Below are 12,955 nucleotides of genomic sequence, written 5' to 3' on the forward strand. Positions count from 1 at the left end.
GCTCTAAATCAAGCTAAACTTTCTTTACACACAGATCACCCTAATATGCCAAAAAGATACAATCAAGAAATTCTCACTTATCTCAATCATTCAAGTTGGAGGCAGTTTTCACCAGTGGTGAGCTGGAGCTGATTCGCAAGAACTGGTTGTTAAATTTAGAAGCCAGTGTAGAACCAGTTGTAAAGGGGCCGGCGGGTGGGCAAACTCCGGCCCGCCTGAGCTCCCAGCTGGGGAGGCTCCCCCAGCCCCTCCCCCGCTTCCCTTACCCTCTTGCAGAGCTCCAGCGCAGCGCAGCGCAGCGCACCGCCAGCACTCTGGGCAGCTCTGCAGCTCCTGCTGCTTTGAGCAGCATGGTAAGGGGGCCGGGGCTGGGAGGAGGGGTTGAATAAGGGGCAGGGAGCGGAGGTTCTGGGGGTGGTGGTCAGGAGACGGGGGGTTGGGTAGGCGTGGGAGTTCTGAGGGTCTGTCGGGGTGGTGGTGGATGGGGTCGGGGCAGTCAGGGGACAGGGAGCAGGGTGAGTTGGGTAGGGGGTGGGGTCCTGGGGGGCAGTTAGGGTGGGGGGTGGTCAGAGGACAAGGAGCGGGGGGTTGATGGGTTGCAGGTTCTGAGGGGGGCAGTCTGGGGCAGGGAGTGGGTTGGGGTCGGAGGGGGGGGCAGGCACGTGGGGCTTGTACTCACCGCGTGGTTCCCTACCGGGTCTTCAGCGGCACTTCGGCGGGGGCGGGAGTGTCTTCACTCGCTCCGGGTGAAGGAACCGCCGCTGCAAACCCGGAGCAAATGAAGGTCCCCTTCCCCACCGCCGAGGACCCGGTAGGGAACCAGTTATTAGGATTTTGGGAGCTCATCACTGGTTTTCACATTAAATCTTATAAGCACCTGGTGGCATTTAACTTGATGTCACATTACTTGACCTCTTCCCTTTATATACAGAATTTTAAAGACTAAAATGATATTGAGAAAGATTATTTACTTGTCCATATAGTAACTGTGGTTCTTTGTATAAAAGGTGTGCATGCACCTAGTTCTGATTGCCGCTTGCTACTGAACTGGTTTGGCTCTAACTAAAGGACCCTGAAGTAAAATTCTTTGTGCCCTGTTACGAATCCTCTAAGTCACCAAGTCACCCCTGAAGTTCAGTAGTGAGAAACAAACTCGTAATATGTAACTTAATACAAAAACCATACAACACTGTTGGTAACACAAGATTGAAAAATATATAGTTTAATTCAAAAACAAGAAAATTCAAAGTTGGCTTAATTTCTCTGGGTCACATTTAACCTACTAACTGTAAGGAAGTTCGTTCACATTTGCATGTGTACAGAGAAAGAAGTGAGGCCAACTACTTAAGGATCTTTAAGATTTTTTCTGTGTCCATTTCACACGGTAAAAACATTAGACAAAACACTAGGAAGTGGGAGAGACCAAAATGCCTTCATCTCAAAACATGGTGGTCCTAACATCAACTGGTAAAGCAGTGATCTGCCCAAGCAACTGGGCTTCTAAACTCCCCTTTACCCCCAACCCAAAATGTTCAATTAAATGAAGATGCTTGTTAAGCTAAATAAATAGCTATTATTTATTGATAGTAAATCAAAACTATCAGTGGAAGAAGCATAGAAAGGAAACAGCAAAAGTTAGCAAATCAATAAAGTTAGGAAAGATCAAAAAAAAGAAGCAGACATGTACAACAGGATGGCCCTTTATGCAGCAATACAGCCACACATGGGTTGCCATCTAGTGTTCACAGATAGTATAGACTGGGTTCTGGAATCTAATAAGACAAAGGATACACAGGCCTTATGTGTGGATAAGTTTTAGATTTCCCTGCTCCCCTTGGGGAGATAAGTTATAGGGCTTCTCTACACCAGAGTATATCATATGTGTCTCAGAGGTGTGAATAAACACAGGTTACACTGACTTAAGTGCTAGTGTGGACAGCGCTATGTCAGTGCCGCTGATACAGCTACTGCCCCTGGGGAGATGGTTTTATTATGCCAATGGGAGAGCGTTCTCCTGTCGGCAGTGTCTTCACCCGATGCGCTACAGCGGCACAGCTGCACGCATTTTTAGTGTAGACTAGCCCTTAGTAAGACTTCCTCATGCAACATGGTGATTCCTTTTGCCCACCACTTCACTAATATAGTCGTTATTGAAAGGCCCCCTGCTTTTCCAACATTAGGGGACTTTGGGCTATCAGGGAAGAGCCTCCCTGGAGCTTTCGCTCAGCAGAGTGTGCACCCCCATCTTGGTGAGCACTCTGCATCTTCAAAACACAGGGCTGGAGGTGGGGGGAGGGGATGGGGGGAATCCCCATATATACTTGCCATTTAGCTGCACACTGCAAGTTTAAACTAAATAAACCTCTTCCACTTAAGAATTCCAGTTTTAGAAGTGCAGCTACATTTCTGTTCAGGTAGAAAACATGCAAAATACATGGAATTAATACATCTTGCTTCTTTAAAAAAAGTCCTACAAGAAATACTCACCTTCTCTACCAATGGTATTAACTGTTGGTGTTCCGCTAAAGTTTTTAACAATTCCATGATGAAAGGCAGGTAGTTATGTTTTCTTCTAATATTTTCAATCTGAAAATTAATTGCAAACATTAATGGAACTGCTATGTGTCAGACAAAAGGGACCTCTCCCCCCGCATTATAAGAGTTCTCTGAAGGTTACATTCTCTTTTTGAGCCAGGTACCAAGTTCAGATGGTGAGGTTTAGAGCACTTCAGACGAGTCAATGCATTACACAAAGTTTGTATGGCATAAATATAAACCCTCCTTAAGACTCATGCCACCTTATATCATGCCACTTACCAAAACACTCAACCTGAAAATGATTAGACAGTTAGCATGTCATAGCTTCTGCTTAACATGCTGACAAATACTGCTTAATTGTGCTCCTCATCTCTCGTTTTACACTTCAACTACTGTATAAGCTCTTTAGAGCATGAACTGTCTTTTTATTATGTATTTGCACACTCCCTAGCACAATGGGGCTCTGCTCCAGGACTGGTTCCCTTAGACAAAATTGCAATACAAAAAGTAATTAGTAGTATTTATCAATTTTTGACATCAGAGGAAAGATGCTTTACAGAGATAAATCCTCCTAATAGATCTCATAGCACTTTGTAATATAGCAAAGACCTAAATATGCAGAACAGAAACAGAATTTAAGTTCTTATAGGTGGCAAAGGTTTCAATAAAAAAAATTCTATCTTCAGGGAACTAGTAAAATAAGTAAGGTTCTCCAAAAGAAACTACTGTATCCTGTACAGATATGCACTTTAGTAAAAAGCTTTAGGAGTATCTCCCTTGATGGTGACCTGCATAATTTAAAATAAATTTATTTTCTATCCTACCCAACAAGGGGCAGAGAGATATTCATAGATATTAAAGATGGGGAAAAACCCTATATGGTTACCTAACTCATTCTCTTATTTCTCTAAACATTCCACAGCATGTATTCTGTAGGTATAACAAACAAACAAAAACAATGGAGCTAGCTGGCCATCACTTTGGAGAAACTAAAGCAAATAATTTTGAAGTTGCCTAGTTGTTGTTTCTTTTATATCCCCTGAAATCATTGGTGACTGGCTCCAAATGTTGATCAAAAATGGTATGTCTACACTGCAATTAAAAGCGCGTGGCTGGCCTGTGGCAGCTGACTCAGGTTCACGGGACTGTTTTAGTTGCTGGTGCAGATTTTCAGGCTTGGGCCTAAGCTCTGGTGCCCTCCCACTTTACAGAATACTAGAGACTGGACTGCAGCCCAATCCCAAATGTCTGCATCACCAACTAAAACAGCCTGAGCCCAAGACTGCTGTGGGGGTCTAATTGCACTGCAGACATATCCCAAATCTTTCCCCATTTCTATGAATACAATTAAATATGTTCAGATTAATTCCTTATTTAAGATAATCAGTCAGAATCTCTGTTAAACATGCCAACTTCTTCTGCACTTCATTCCATTCATCAAAAACTAGGGGCTGGATTTCAAAAAGCAAAGAATAAAAATATGCTCTGCTAGTTTCCAAACAGTGTACAATCTCACATCCGTACCTAATGTAAAGACCAAAAAAAATGCAAGCTGTTTCGGTGCCATATTCAGGGATCACAGATATGTTCTGATACAGAGCAGCAAACAGCTAAGTACACCTCTACCTCGATATAACGCTGTCCTCGGGAGCAAAAAAAATCTTACCGCATTATAGGTGAAACCGTGTTATATCGAACTTGCTTTGATCTGCTGTAGTGCGCAGCCTCGCCCCCCCGGAGCACTGCTTTACCACGTTATATCGGGTTGCGTTATATCGGGGTAGAGGTGTGCTTTCATTTTTCTGTAGTTCATTGCCAATCCAGTACACACATCTGATAAGCTGAGTATCAAAATGTTCTTCATTAACTTAAAACATACCCTTATAACAAAGAAAGGTGGAAAAGTTCATTAGAAATATCAATCTTATAAAAGGAGTTCAGAGGGATGACCAAAAAAACACAACACAAAACTATAGCAAAAAAAGAACAAATTCTGAGAAGTAAAAGAATGCCACTATAGAGCAGAATTGATGGTGACCATAGTTGTAACTTCTTGAGGCACATGCAACTGCTTCTTTCCAGGAGTTCTACACTTCACTATTTACAAGAGCTTTCTGATGAACTTTTATATATACACATACTTGAATGGGAGGAGATGGCAGAATAGGCAAGGCTTCAGAGAATATACATAAGAAAACGTATAAGAAAAGTATATAAAAATATCAGTTTCCCAGGTATCTAGAAAGAAAGACGATGAGTGAACAAACCAATAACTCAGGAGTAAGTTGACGCATGTGAATAATGTAGTGCAGTGCCTTGCTAATACCCTTTTAATTCCTCCAGCCTTGATGTGAAGGAGCATGAGATTGGACTCATTTCCAGGCCCCACGTCAAGCTGGCTCTTCATTACGATCTTCCTGACAGTTTTACTATGAAAAACAAAACAAAAAAAAACAAAAAAAAACCCCTACACGTACCTTGTATCTTTTTAGTTTTTGGTTCTCTTCTTCAATTAACATCTGATATTTTGCAACTTCCGACTGAATAGAACTTAACATATTACCACTCTGGTCTGTATCCATTGGCTCTTCCTTAAAGAAAGTAAAATGAATGCAATAAAGTTCAGACTTTTTATAAAAAGTCTGGTTTGTACAGTGTTTATACTGCTATTACCTAAATTAATATTTTAAGGACTGTGGTAGCAATATGCTACACCTATTTGGTTAATTCTGTCTTAGTGTTATACACCGCAGCCCATTAAGAGAATATCTGAGCATCTTCCATTTAAAAATCAATAGCAACATGAAGTCCATAACAGACTTCATAGTCTCTGGCACATCTCCCTTTGTGGAGTAAAAACACTGCCCGGGTTTTTCTTTTCTCCCCCCTCACTCCCCTTTATGGGGCAGGAATAGAATAGTTAGTTGCAAAATAAATACTAACTAAAAAGTTATTTTTTATAACCCTTCTAAGGAAAAAGTGACAGTGGCATGGAACTATTGCATTATTTAAAAATCATATCCTACCTCTGAAAGTTGCTGCTGTAATTCTGCTATCTTCTGCTCATATATCATTTTTCTGTCAGAAACAATGGCCATAAGGTTAAATCTTATCTCCCCTTCGCTGTATCTAAAAGAAGAGAACATAGTTTTCAAAATTACAATAATTTGCACAGCAGCTCCAAATAAATAAACAAACAAATCCTCTATGGTTTCCTTAATTGTAAATAAATATTTATTTATTTCACATTAAAGTTGTGGATATTGTTTCACTATTATCATGGAACAAAAAAATCACATCTTGGATGACTGAACTGAACTACAAACACTAAATATGTCCAATAGTAACTTTTACAGCACCTGCACAAAAGTTTATTTTCCCCACCTGAGCTTAAATGTTAATCTTTCTGTTTATATAATTTGACTGTTAGTTAACTGCTTTTCAAAATATAAAATGTAAGCGTATGAGAAAACTCCCTTTAGTAACTGTTCTCCATAACTGAAATCACAAAACAAGTTGTGTTTCTAGCCCAAGCTGTTTTGGAGTTGTGATTTGGGGAGGAAGGTTAAGAAATTAGGAAAACTGATGGCCGTAGCTTATTTTTAGAAAGCTAAACAAGAAAAAAGAACTACTTTTAATCGAAGAAAGTTAGGAATTGGTTCTTTTGCAGTAAAAAGTTATACATGTATGTTCTTTAAAAAAAAAAAAAAGCGCACTGGACATTTACTTTTGTATTCGTTTCTCTATGACAGGCCTGACAGCACTGATCCAATCATCTTGATTACAGGCACCTAGATAGGAAACAAACAAACAAAAAAAGAGCCAGCTTTGCTGCAAATTCAAGACACTGATAATTCAGGCTCTGAATACTCATTTGCAAAGGCTACTAGTGGATCTCTTCTCTGGAGAATGACAATACTAGATTGTTCAAAATGATCTTTTTGAAAAGGGAAGTTAATCACTGGTTCTTGTTAATACCTTTCAATATTCTACTGAATAATATTTAGACAATATTTAGAAAAACAACAGAGGTGGATTAGATTTTAAAAGGGGGAAAAAAGGTCTAACCTTCACTCTATTACTGACAGAGGAAAAAAAGCACAAGTCATTTGGTGAGATTGTAAAGGCAGAAATTTGGTTTTCCAAATTGGGTGGGGGGGAGGGGGGAGGAGCAAGTATATGAAATTCTTGATTTTTTTCCTCATGCAGTAATTTCTGCCAGAAATTTAGAGAGAGACTTTAGAAACCTTTATATTATTAGGATCATCTATTCTTCCATTCTGTTCTCCAAATTTTGGAGGGTTCCTCCTCATGTTTTAAAACAGTACTTAGCACTTGTAAAGCATTTGAAGATGAAACAGTAAGGGCTTGTCTAAATGAACATTTAATGTGCATTAACAGTTCCTTATAGCACTTTGATCTACTCTCATTTCAAAAAGAGGACTAGATCAAAGAGACCTAAAATTCCCCCTGTAGTTTTATCTGTATTCTTCACTTCCAGTCCTAAACAGTTGCACAGCATGCTTTTAAATTCTGTATTTTGCTATAGTAGTGAGTTGAGCAGCAATTATATGCATACTCCCCAATCCTGCAAATGGATTCCATGCCAATAGATCCTTATGTCCACAGAAAGCCCATATACATCAATATGACATGACATGCAGGTCTGACTACATCAGGGCCATTGTCTGGTAGGAAGTGGGTTTTTTTGTTTTTTAAGTGATCAGAATCTTTCAAAATGAAAGATTCACTATACTGAAACTAATAATCTTTCACATTTGTCTTAATATTTGAGAAACTGTGACAGATATCCACCTTTCGATGATGCATTTACTTTACCATAATAAATACTGCAAGGAACAAATAAAGTATCAATTTAGTGCCAAGTAGTGAGATTTCTACTCTCATAACATTAGGATTACAAAGATGACTAACATGCTCCCTGGAATATAAAAAGGCGGTGGAAGGTAACATGAAAAAAAGATACGGTAACAAGAACTGTTCCAGGTGAAACTGAGCTAGTTTAATACCAAATAATAAGACTTTGCAAATCTTAAAAATTAGAAGAGATATCTGATAGATGATTAAATTTTAAGTGGAATGAAAAGATTAGATTTTAACTTCTTGACCTAGCATTAACAGGCTCTACTTCTTTGTACCAGTTGATTTTGCCTTGGAACTAAAATATTAAGGGAATGAATAATAAAATTCTAAGATTCTGACATCACAAAAACTAGTTGAAAGGAAAAACCTGAAAAGGTGGGGGAGGGGACTAATCCAGTTAATCACCCTTTTCAATACACTGTATAAATAAGTCTCTCAGTGAAAGATCAAAAAGTATTAACAAGAACCAGCTGTTATTTCAAGAGGACAATTGTTTTGGTCACATATGGCCACCAAAAACTGTTATTAAAAATGCAAAAAGGTACAATGTTTAAATTAGCCACAGTGAACTAAACTTACCTAAATCAATTGGTCCTTCCCTTAGTCCATCTAGTTCATATAGCCTTCCATTAACAGGAACATAGCTTACAAAGTGAAATGCATCTTCTTCTTTTGCTGATGACTTTGCATCAAACTCAAACATTTGTTGTCTAAAAGGTTAAAAAATAAACAATGCTGAAGTGAAAGAGAAAAGGTTACTGGATTTTGTATGATTTGTAACACGCACAACTTTTGTTACCTGGCAAAACTGTTGTGAACCTGCCGAATCACTTCAGAGTTGCTTAGTGCCAAACCTTTCATCTAAAAAATATATAAAAAATAAAATGAGAAAGAGAACATAAGCCAATTGTTCAAATCAGCGTACACCAGGTACAAAAGTTAGTTGCACTTACCGCAGCATCAAAACTTTGTGAAAATTCTTTAAATTCTGCTAGTGTCTCTCCTAGATGGATATCTTGATGGATACAGTTTAATAGCACACTTACTATGGCTTGAGTAGCACAAGCATTGTTTATTACCTAGAAAGAGGAATGGAAAGTGAGGACCAGTTCATTACAGATGATGACATAGAAAGAATTAAAAGTTGGACCAATTCTTCCTTTATAAATCCTTATTTTCCATGGATTACATGGCTCTGATTTAGGTTACAAAAATTTCAGCCTGGAAGCAGTACCAATTTTTTGGTAAACATGTACTACCACCTAGGTAGCAAATCTAGCCTGGACAGCCATAAAAGCCTCTGCTGTACAAGACAAACCAAGTGATGCTGGTTGTACAGGTGCAATTGGCAAAATAGACAAAGTGCAATTATTCTAAGTAAATATATTAGAAACACCCTGTAATCTGCCCCCTCACTTCTTCTAAAAGAACAGTTAAAACAGAGTAAAGAACGCAACAACCTGACCAAGATGTATTGATGTCATCGATTGCTAAAGCACAGCAAAGAATCTTTTGCTTACTTTTAAGACACATTTGTTACTTTTAGTGTATACCCTTATTCTACTAGTAATTCAGGGCTTAATCCTTACTCAGGCTGACTAGCACCTTACCTTGCTTGATTTCAATGGGACCACTGGCAGAGTAAGGTATTTTACACACACACACACACACACACACACACACACACACACACACACACAGTGTCTGAACCTGGCCGTTCATATCACTATTTCCATTTGCCCCTTTAAAATATAATGATACCATTCAATGAACACTACAAATTAGATTAACAGGGGAAAAGACTACCAAAATATAAATTTTTAAAAGAAGGCATCGCATGCAACCTAGACTTTAGTCCTGTTAAAAAAAAACAAAAACAAAAAACCCTCAGCAAATACACTGAGTTAAGTCTCAAATTCAGATCTGTTCTGTGTTAAAAAGTTTTATAAACTTCTTGAAAGTTTTTGCTTTTCATTTCATAGAACACTTATCTTCCTTCAATCCAAGTTTATTTTTAAAAGCTAAGACAGTTGCACAAACTAGTACACAAAAAAATTCAAGCCAGTTAAGAAGATAGAGTATCAGCCGTAATTCACCTTGCTGAATATTTTTTTTGGTAAAATATTCTACTTTTTGAAAAAGTAAATCAAAACCCTACTGCTAGTCAGAGCTTTTGTACATTAAAGAGAGATACATAGCCTAAAACATTTTTTTAGGGCTGTCAAGCAATTAAAAAAATTAACCGCGGTTAATCACGCTGTTAAACAATAGAATACCATTTATTTAAATATTTTTGGGTGTTTTCTACATTTTTAAATATATGGATTTCAATTACAACACAGAATACAAAGTGTACAGTTCTCACTTTATTTTTTTATTACAAACATTTGCACTATAAAAAAAATAGTATTTTTCAATTCACCTAATAAAAGTACTGTCATGCAATCTCTATCATGAAAATTGAACTTACAAATGTAGAATTATGTACAAAAAATAACCGCATTCAAAAATAAAACAATGTAAAACTTTAAAGCCTACAAGTCCACTCAGTCCTACTTCTTATTTGCCAATCACTCAGACAAACAAGTTTGGTTACAATTTGCAGGAGATAACATTGCCTGCTTCTTGTTTACAATGTCACCTGAAAGTGAAAACAGGCATTTGTATGGCAGTGTTGTAGCTGGTATTGCAAGATATTTATGTGCCACATGCACTAAAGATTCATGTGTCTCTTCATACTTCAACCACCATTCCAGAGAACATGCATCCATGCTGATGACAGGATCTCCTCTATAACTATCCAAAGCAGAGCGGACCGACGATGCATGTTCATTTTCATTATCTGAATCAGATGCCACCAGCAGAAGGTTGGTTCTCTTTTTTGGTGGTTCAGGTTCTGTAGTTTCCATAGCAGAGTGTTGCTCTTTTAAGACTTCTGAACACATGCTCCACACCTCGTCCCTCTCAGATTTTGGACAGCACTTCAGATTCTTAAACCTTGGGTCAAGTGCTGTAGCTTTAGAAATCTCACACTGGTATTTTCCTTGCGTTTTGTGAAATCTGCTGTGAAAGTGTTCTTAAAACAAAGATGTGCTGGGTCATCATCCCAGACTGCTATAACATGAAATATATGGCCAAATGCGGGTCAAATAGAACAGAAGACATACAATTCTCCCCGAAGGAGTTCAGTCACAAATTTAATTAATGCATTTCTTTTTAAACGAGCATCATCAGCATGGAAGCATGTCCTCTGGAATGGTGGCTGAAGCATGAAGGGGCATACGGCACGTAAATACCTTGCAACACTGGCTACAAAAGTGCCATGTGAATACCTGTTCTCACTTTCAGGTGACATTGTAAATAAGAAGCAGGCAGCATCTCCCATAAACGTAAACAAACTTGTTTGTCTTAGCGATTGGCTGAACAAGAAGTAGGACTGAGTGGACTTGTAGGCTCTAAAGTTTTACATTGTTTTGTTTTCGAGTGCAGTTATGTAACCAAAATAAATAAATAAATAAACATCTACATTTGTAAGTTACACTTTCATGATAAAGAGATTACATTATGGTACCTGTATGAGATGAATTGAAACATAGTAATTTATCATTTTTATAGTGCAAATATTTGTAATCAAAAATAATGATCTGTACACTTTGTATTCTGTGTGCAATCAATATATGTAGAAAAACATCCAAAAATATTTAATACATTTCAATTGATATTCTATTGTTTAACAGTGCGATTAATCGCGATTAATTTTTGAGTTAATCACGCAAGTTAACTGCAATTATTTGACAGCCTTTTTTTAATTATCAATTATTAATTATTATTATTATTATTATTATTAAAGGGAAGTGAAATATGGGCTCTACATATGTTGAAGGATGGAGAGTGAATATTACCTTTCAAAAAAGTGATCATAAAAGATATGGGGCCATATTCTGCCTTTAGTTACCTTTATGTGACTCCTTTTAAGTCAATGGAGTTGACAAGGGTGTAATTAAGGGCAGAATTTGGACAAGGAATTTGTATTGGTTTGGGGCTATGTGCAGCATGAGGGATGATTATTAGCTGTTTCACTCAGTAAGTTTGTAGGCCGGGGGGGGGGGGGGGAGAGAAGGGGAAGAGACTTTCCAGTCTGTGTGAGTAGTATCCAGTATAAAGGTTTACATACATTTTAAAAGAAGACAATGTAAGAGGTTAATTATATATCAAGCATTTGAAATATACTTCAGGGCTGTAAACATGAAACCACTTCCAACAAAAAAAGTGAACAGACATCATCTGTTTTCTAGTCAAAGCAGGTCAGAACAGACTGACACCTTTTCTTTGGCAAGATCGGGGAAAATAAAACAAAATCCTCAAGATACCAGGATGCTAGAAAGTGCTCTATTTGTACTTTATGTAGTGAACAGTACATTGCTCCATGATATGAGTTTATCATTCAGTTGTCCAAAAATAAGTGTGTCACTGGAAAACTGGACTGCATCTATACTACTGAGTTAGAATACATATTTAGCCTTTTCCCTCTTCAAGCGCATGCATAGCTTTGCATGTAGGAAATAAAGTTAACCTAGATCTGCTATTTAATGGAAAATATGGAATTATGCTCTTGGAAATTGTACGGCTCTTCTAACAAAGGTGCAGCGTTACAACATGCCTCAAAATGTCGGAGGGAAGGGGAAGACAAAAGTTATTTTGACTAATTCACAAGTTACACACATTAAATACAGCCATCTTGGTATGGAGGACAAAGCCAAGATGGACAGATATTTCTTAGCTTGTTGAATACAGATTATTTGATTCCCTCAACCCTCTTCTCATTTTCCTTGCTCCCCTCACCTCCTAGAAAGAACCTTAAACATCACCCCTTTTTTGAGAAGACTCAGCTGTTCTAATGTTGTACACCATGCCAGATATAATTAATTGATTTATAATGCCCAGAAGCCACCTGTTAAGATTGGTGTCCCAATGTTCTAAGCATGTAAGACAGACTTTGCTTCAAAGAAAGTAGAGTCAATTTTGAAATAAGATGCAATAAGTGGGTGTAAGACAATGGGAAGCAATAGTAGAATTAGGACACAATAATGACAGTAACACATGTTTACACAGAGCATCTAGATGCATAGTTATACAGTGAAGCCAAGGGATGGAGCACATGGGAACACCATCATGTCCCTCAATTAAGAAAGTGGGAAAGGGAAATAGAAGCATCAAGAGACTGGCAGAAAGTGAAAAACAGCACACAGCTGTGAAAGGTAAGAAAGGACAAGATTTAGAAAAAACTGCATGATGTGTAGAATGCACTCAATGTTGAGGATGATGAGGTTGGAATAGAAGCTCTGAGAAATGACCAGGAAGGGTACTTGTAGATACTGGTGAGAACAGTTGCAGTGAAGTGGAAAGGTCACAAGCCAGACTGAAGGGGAGAAGTTGAGGTAACAGCTGAAGATGGAATATATATGAACTTTAGGTGACAGAGAGAAGGGAGACGGGATTAGCAGGAGAGACAGATGAAGTCTAGAGTAGGACC

General features: G+C 38.1%; 1 protein-coding gene across 2 annotated transcripts in view; it reads right to left on the reverse strand.

Moving 5' to 3' along the window:
- The window catches only part of LOC112109626 (ubiquitin carboxyl-terminal hydrolase isozyme L5), a 30,957-nt gene that overhangs the window by 1,759 nt on the left and 16,243 nt on the right, over positions 1–12,955 (reverse strand). For both annotated transcript variants that reach the window (XM_024204200.2, XM_024204201.3), the window contains 7 exons: positions 8,376–8,501; positions 8,222–8,283; positions 8,002–8,132; positions 6,266–6,329; positions 5,565–5,667; positions 5,016–5,129; positions 2,488–2,586 (listed from right to left, as the gene is read on the reverse strand). In XM_024204200.2, coding sequence (XP_024059968.1) covers positions 2,488–2,586; positions 5,016–5,129; positions 5,565–5,667; positions 6,266–6,329; positions 8,002–8,132; positions 8,222–8,283; positions 8,376–8,501 — 699 coding nt within the window. The remainder of the gene's footprint in view (positions 1–2,487; positions 2,587–5,015; positions 5,130–5,564; positions 5,668–6,265; positions 6,330–8,001; positions 8,133–8,221; positions 8,284–8,375; positions 8,502–12,955) is intronic.

This window comes from Terrapene carolina, unplaced genomic scaffold, assembly GCF_002925995.2.
Source record: "Terrapene carolina triunguis isolate 2854851 unplaced genomic scaffold, T_m_triunguis-2.0 Scaffold210, whole genome shotgun sequence".
NCBI classification, from domain to species: domain Eukaryota; kingdom Metazoa; phylum Chordata; order Testudines; family Emydidae; genus Terrapene; species Terrapene triunguis.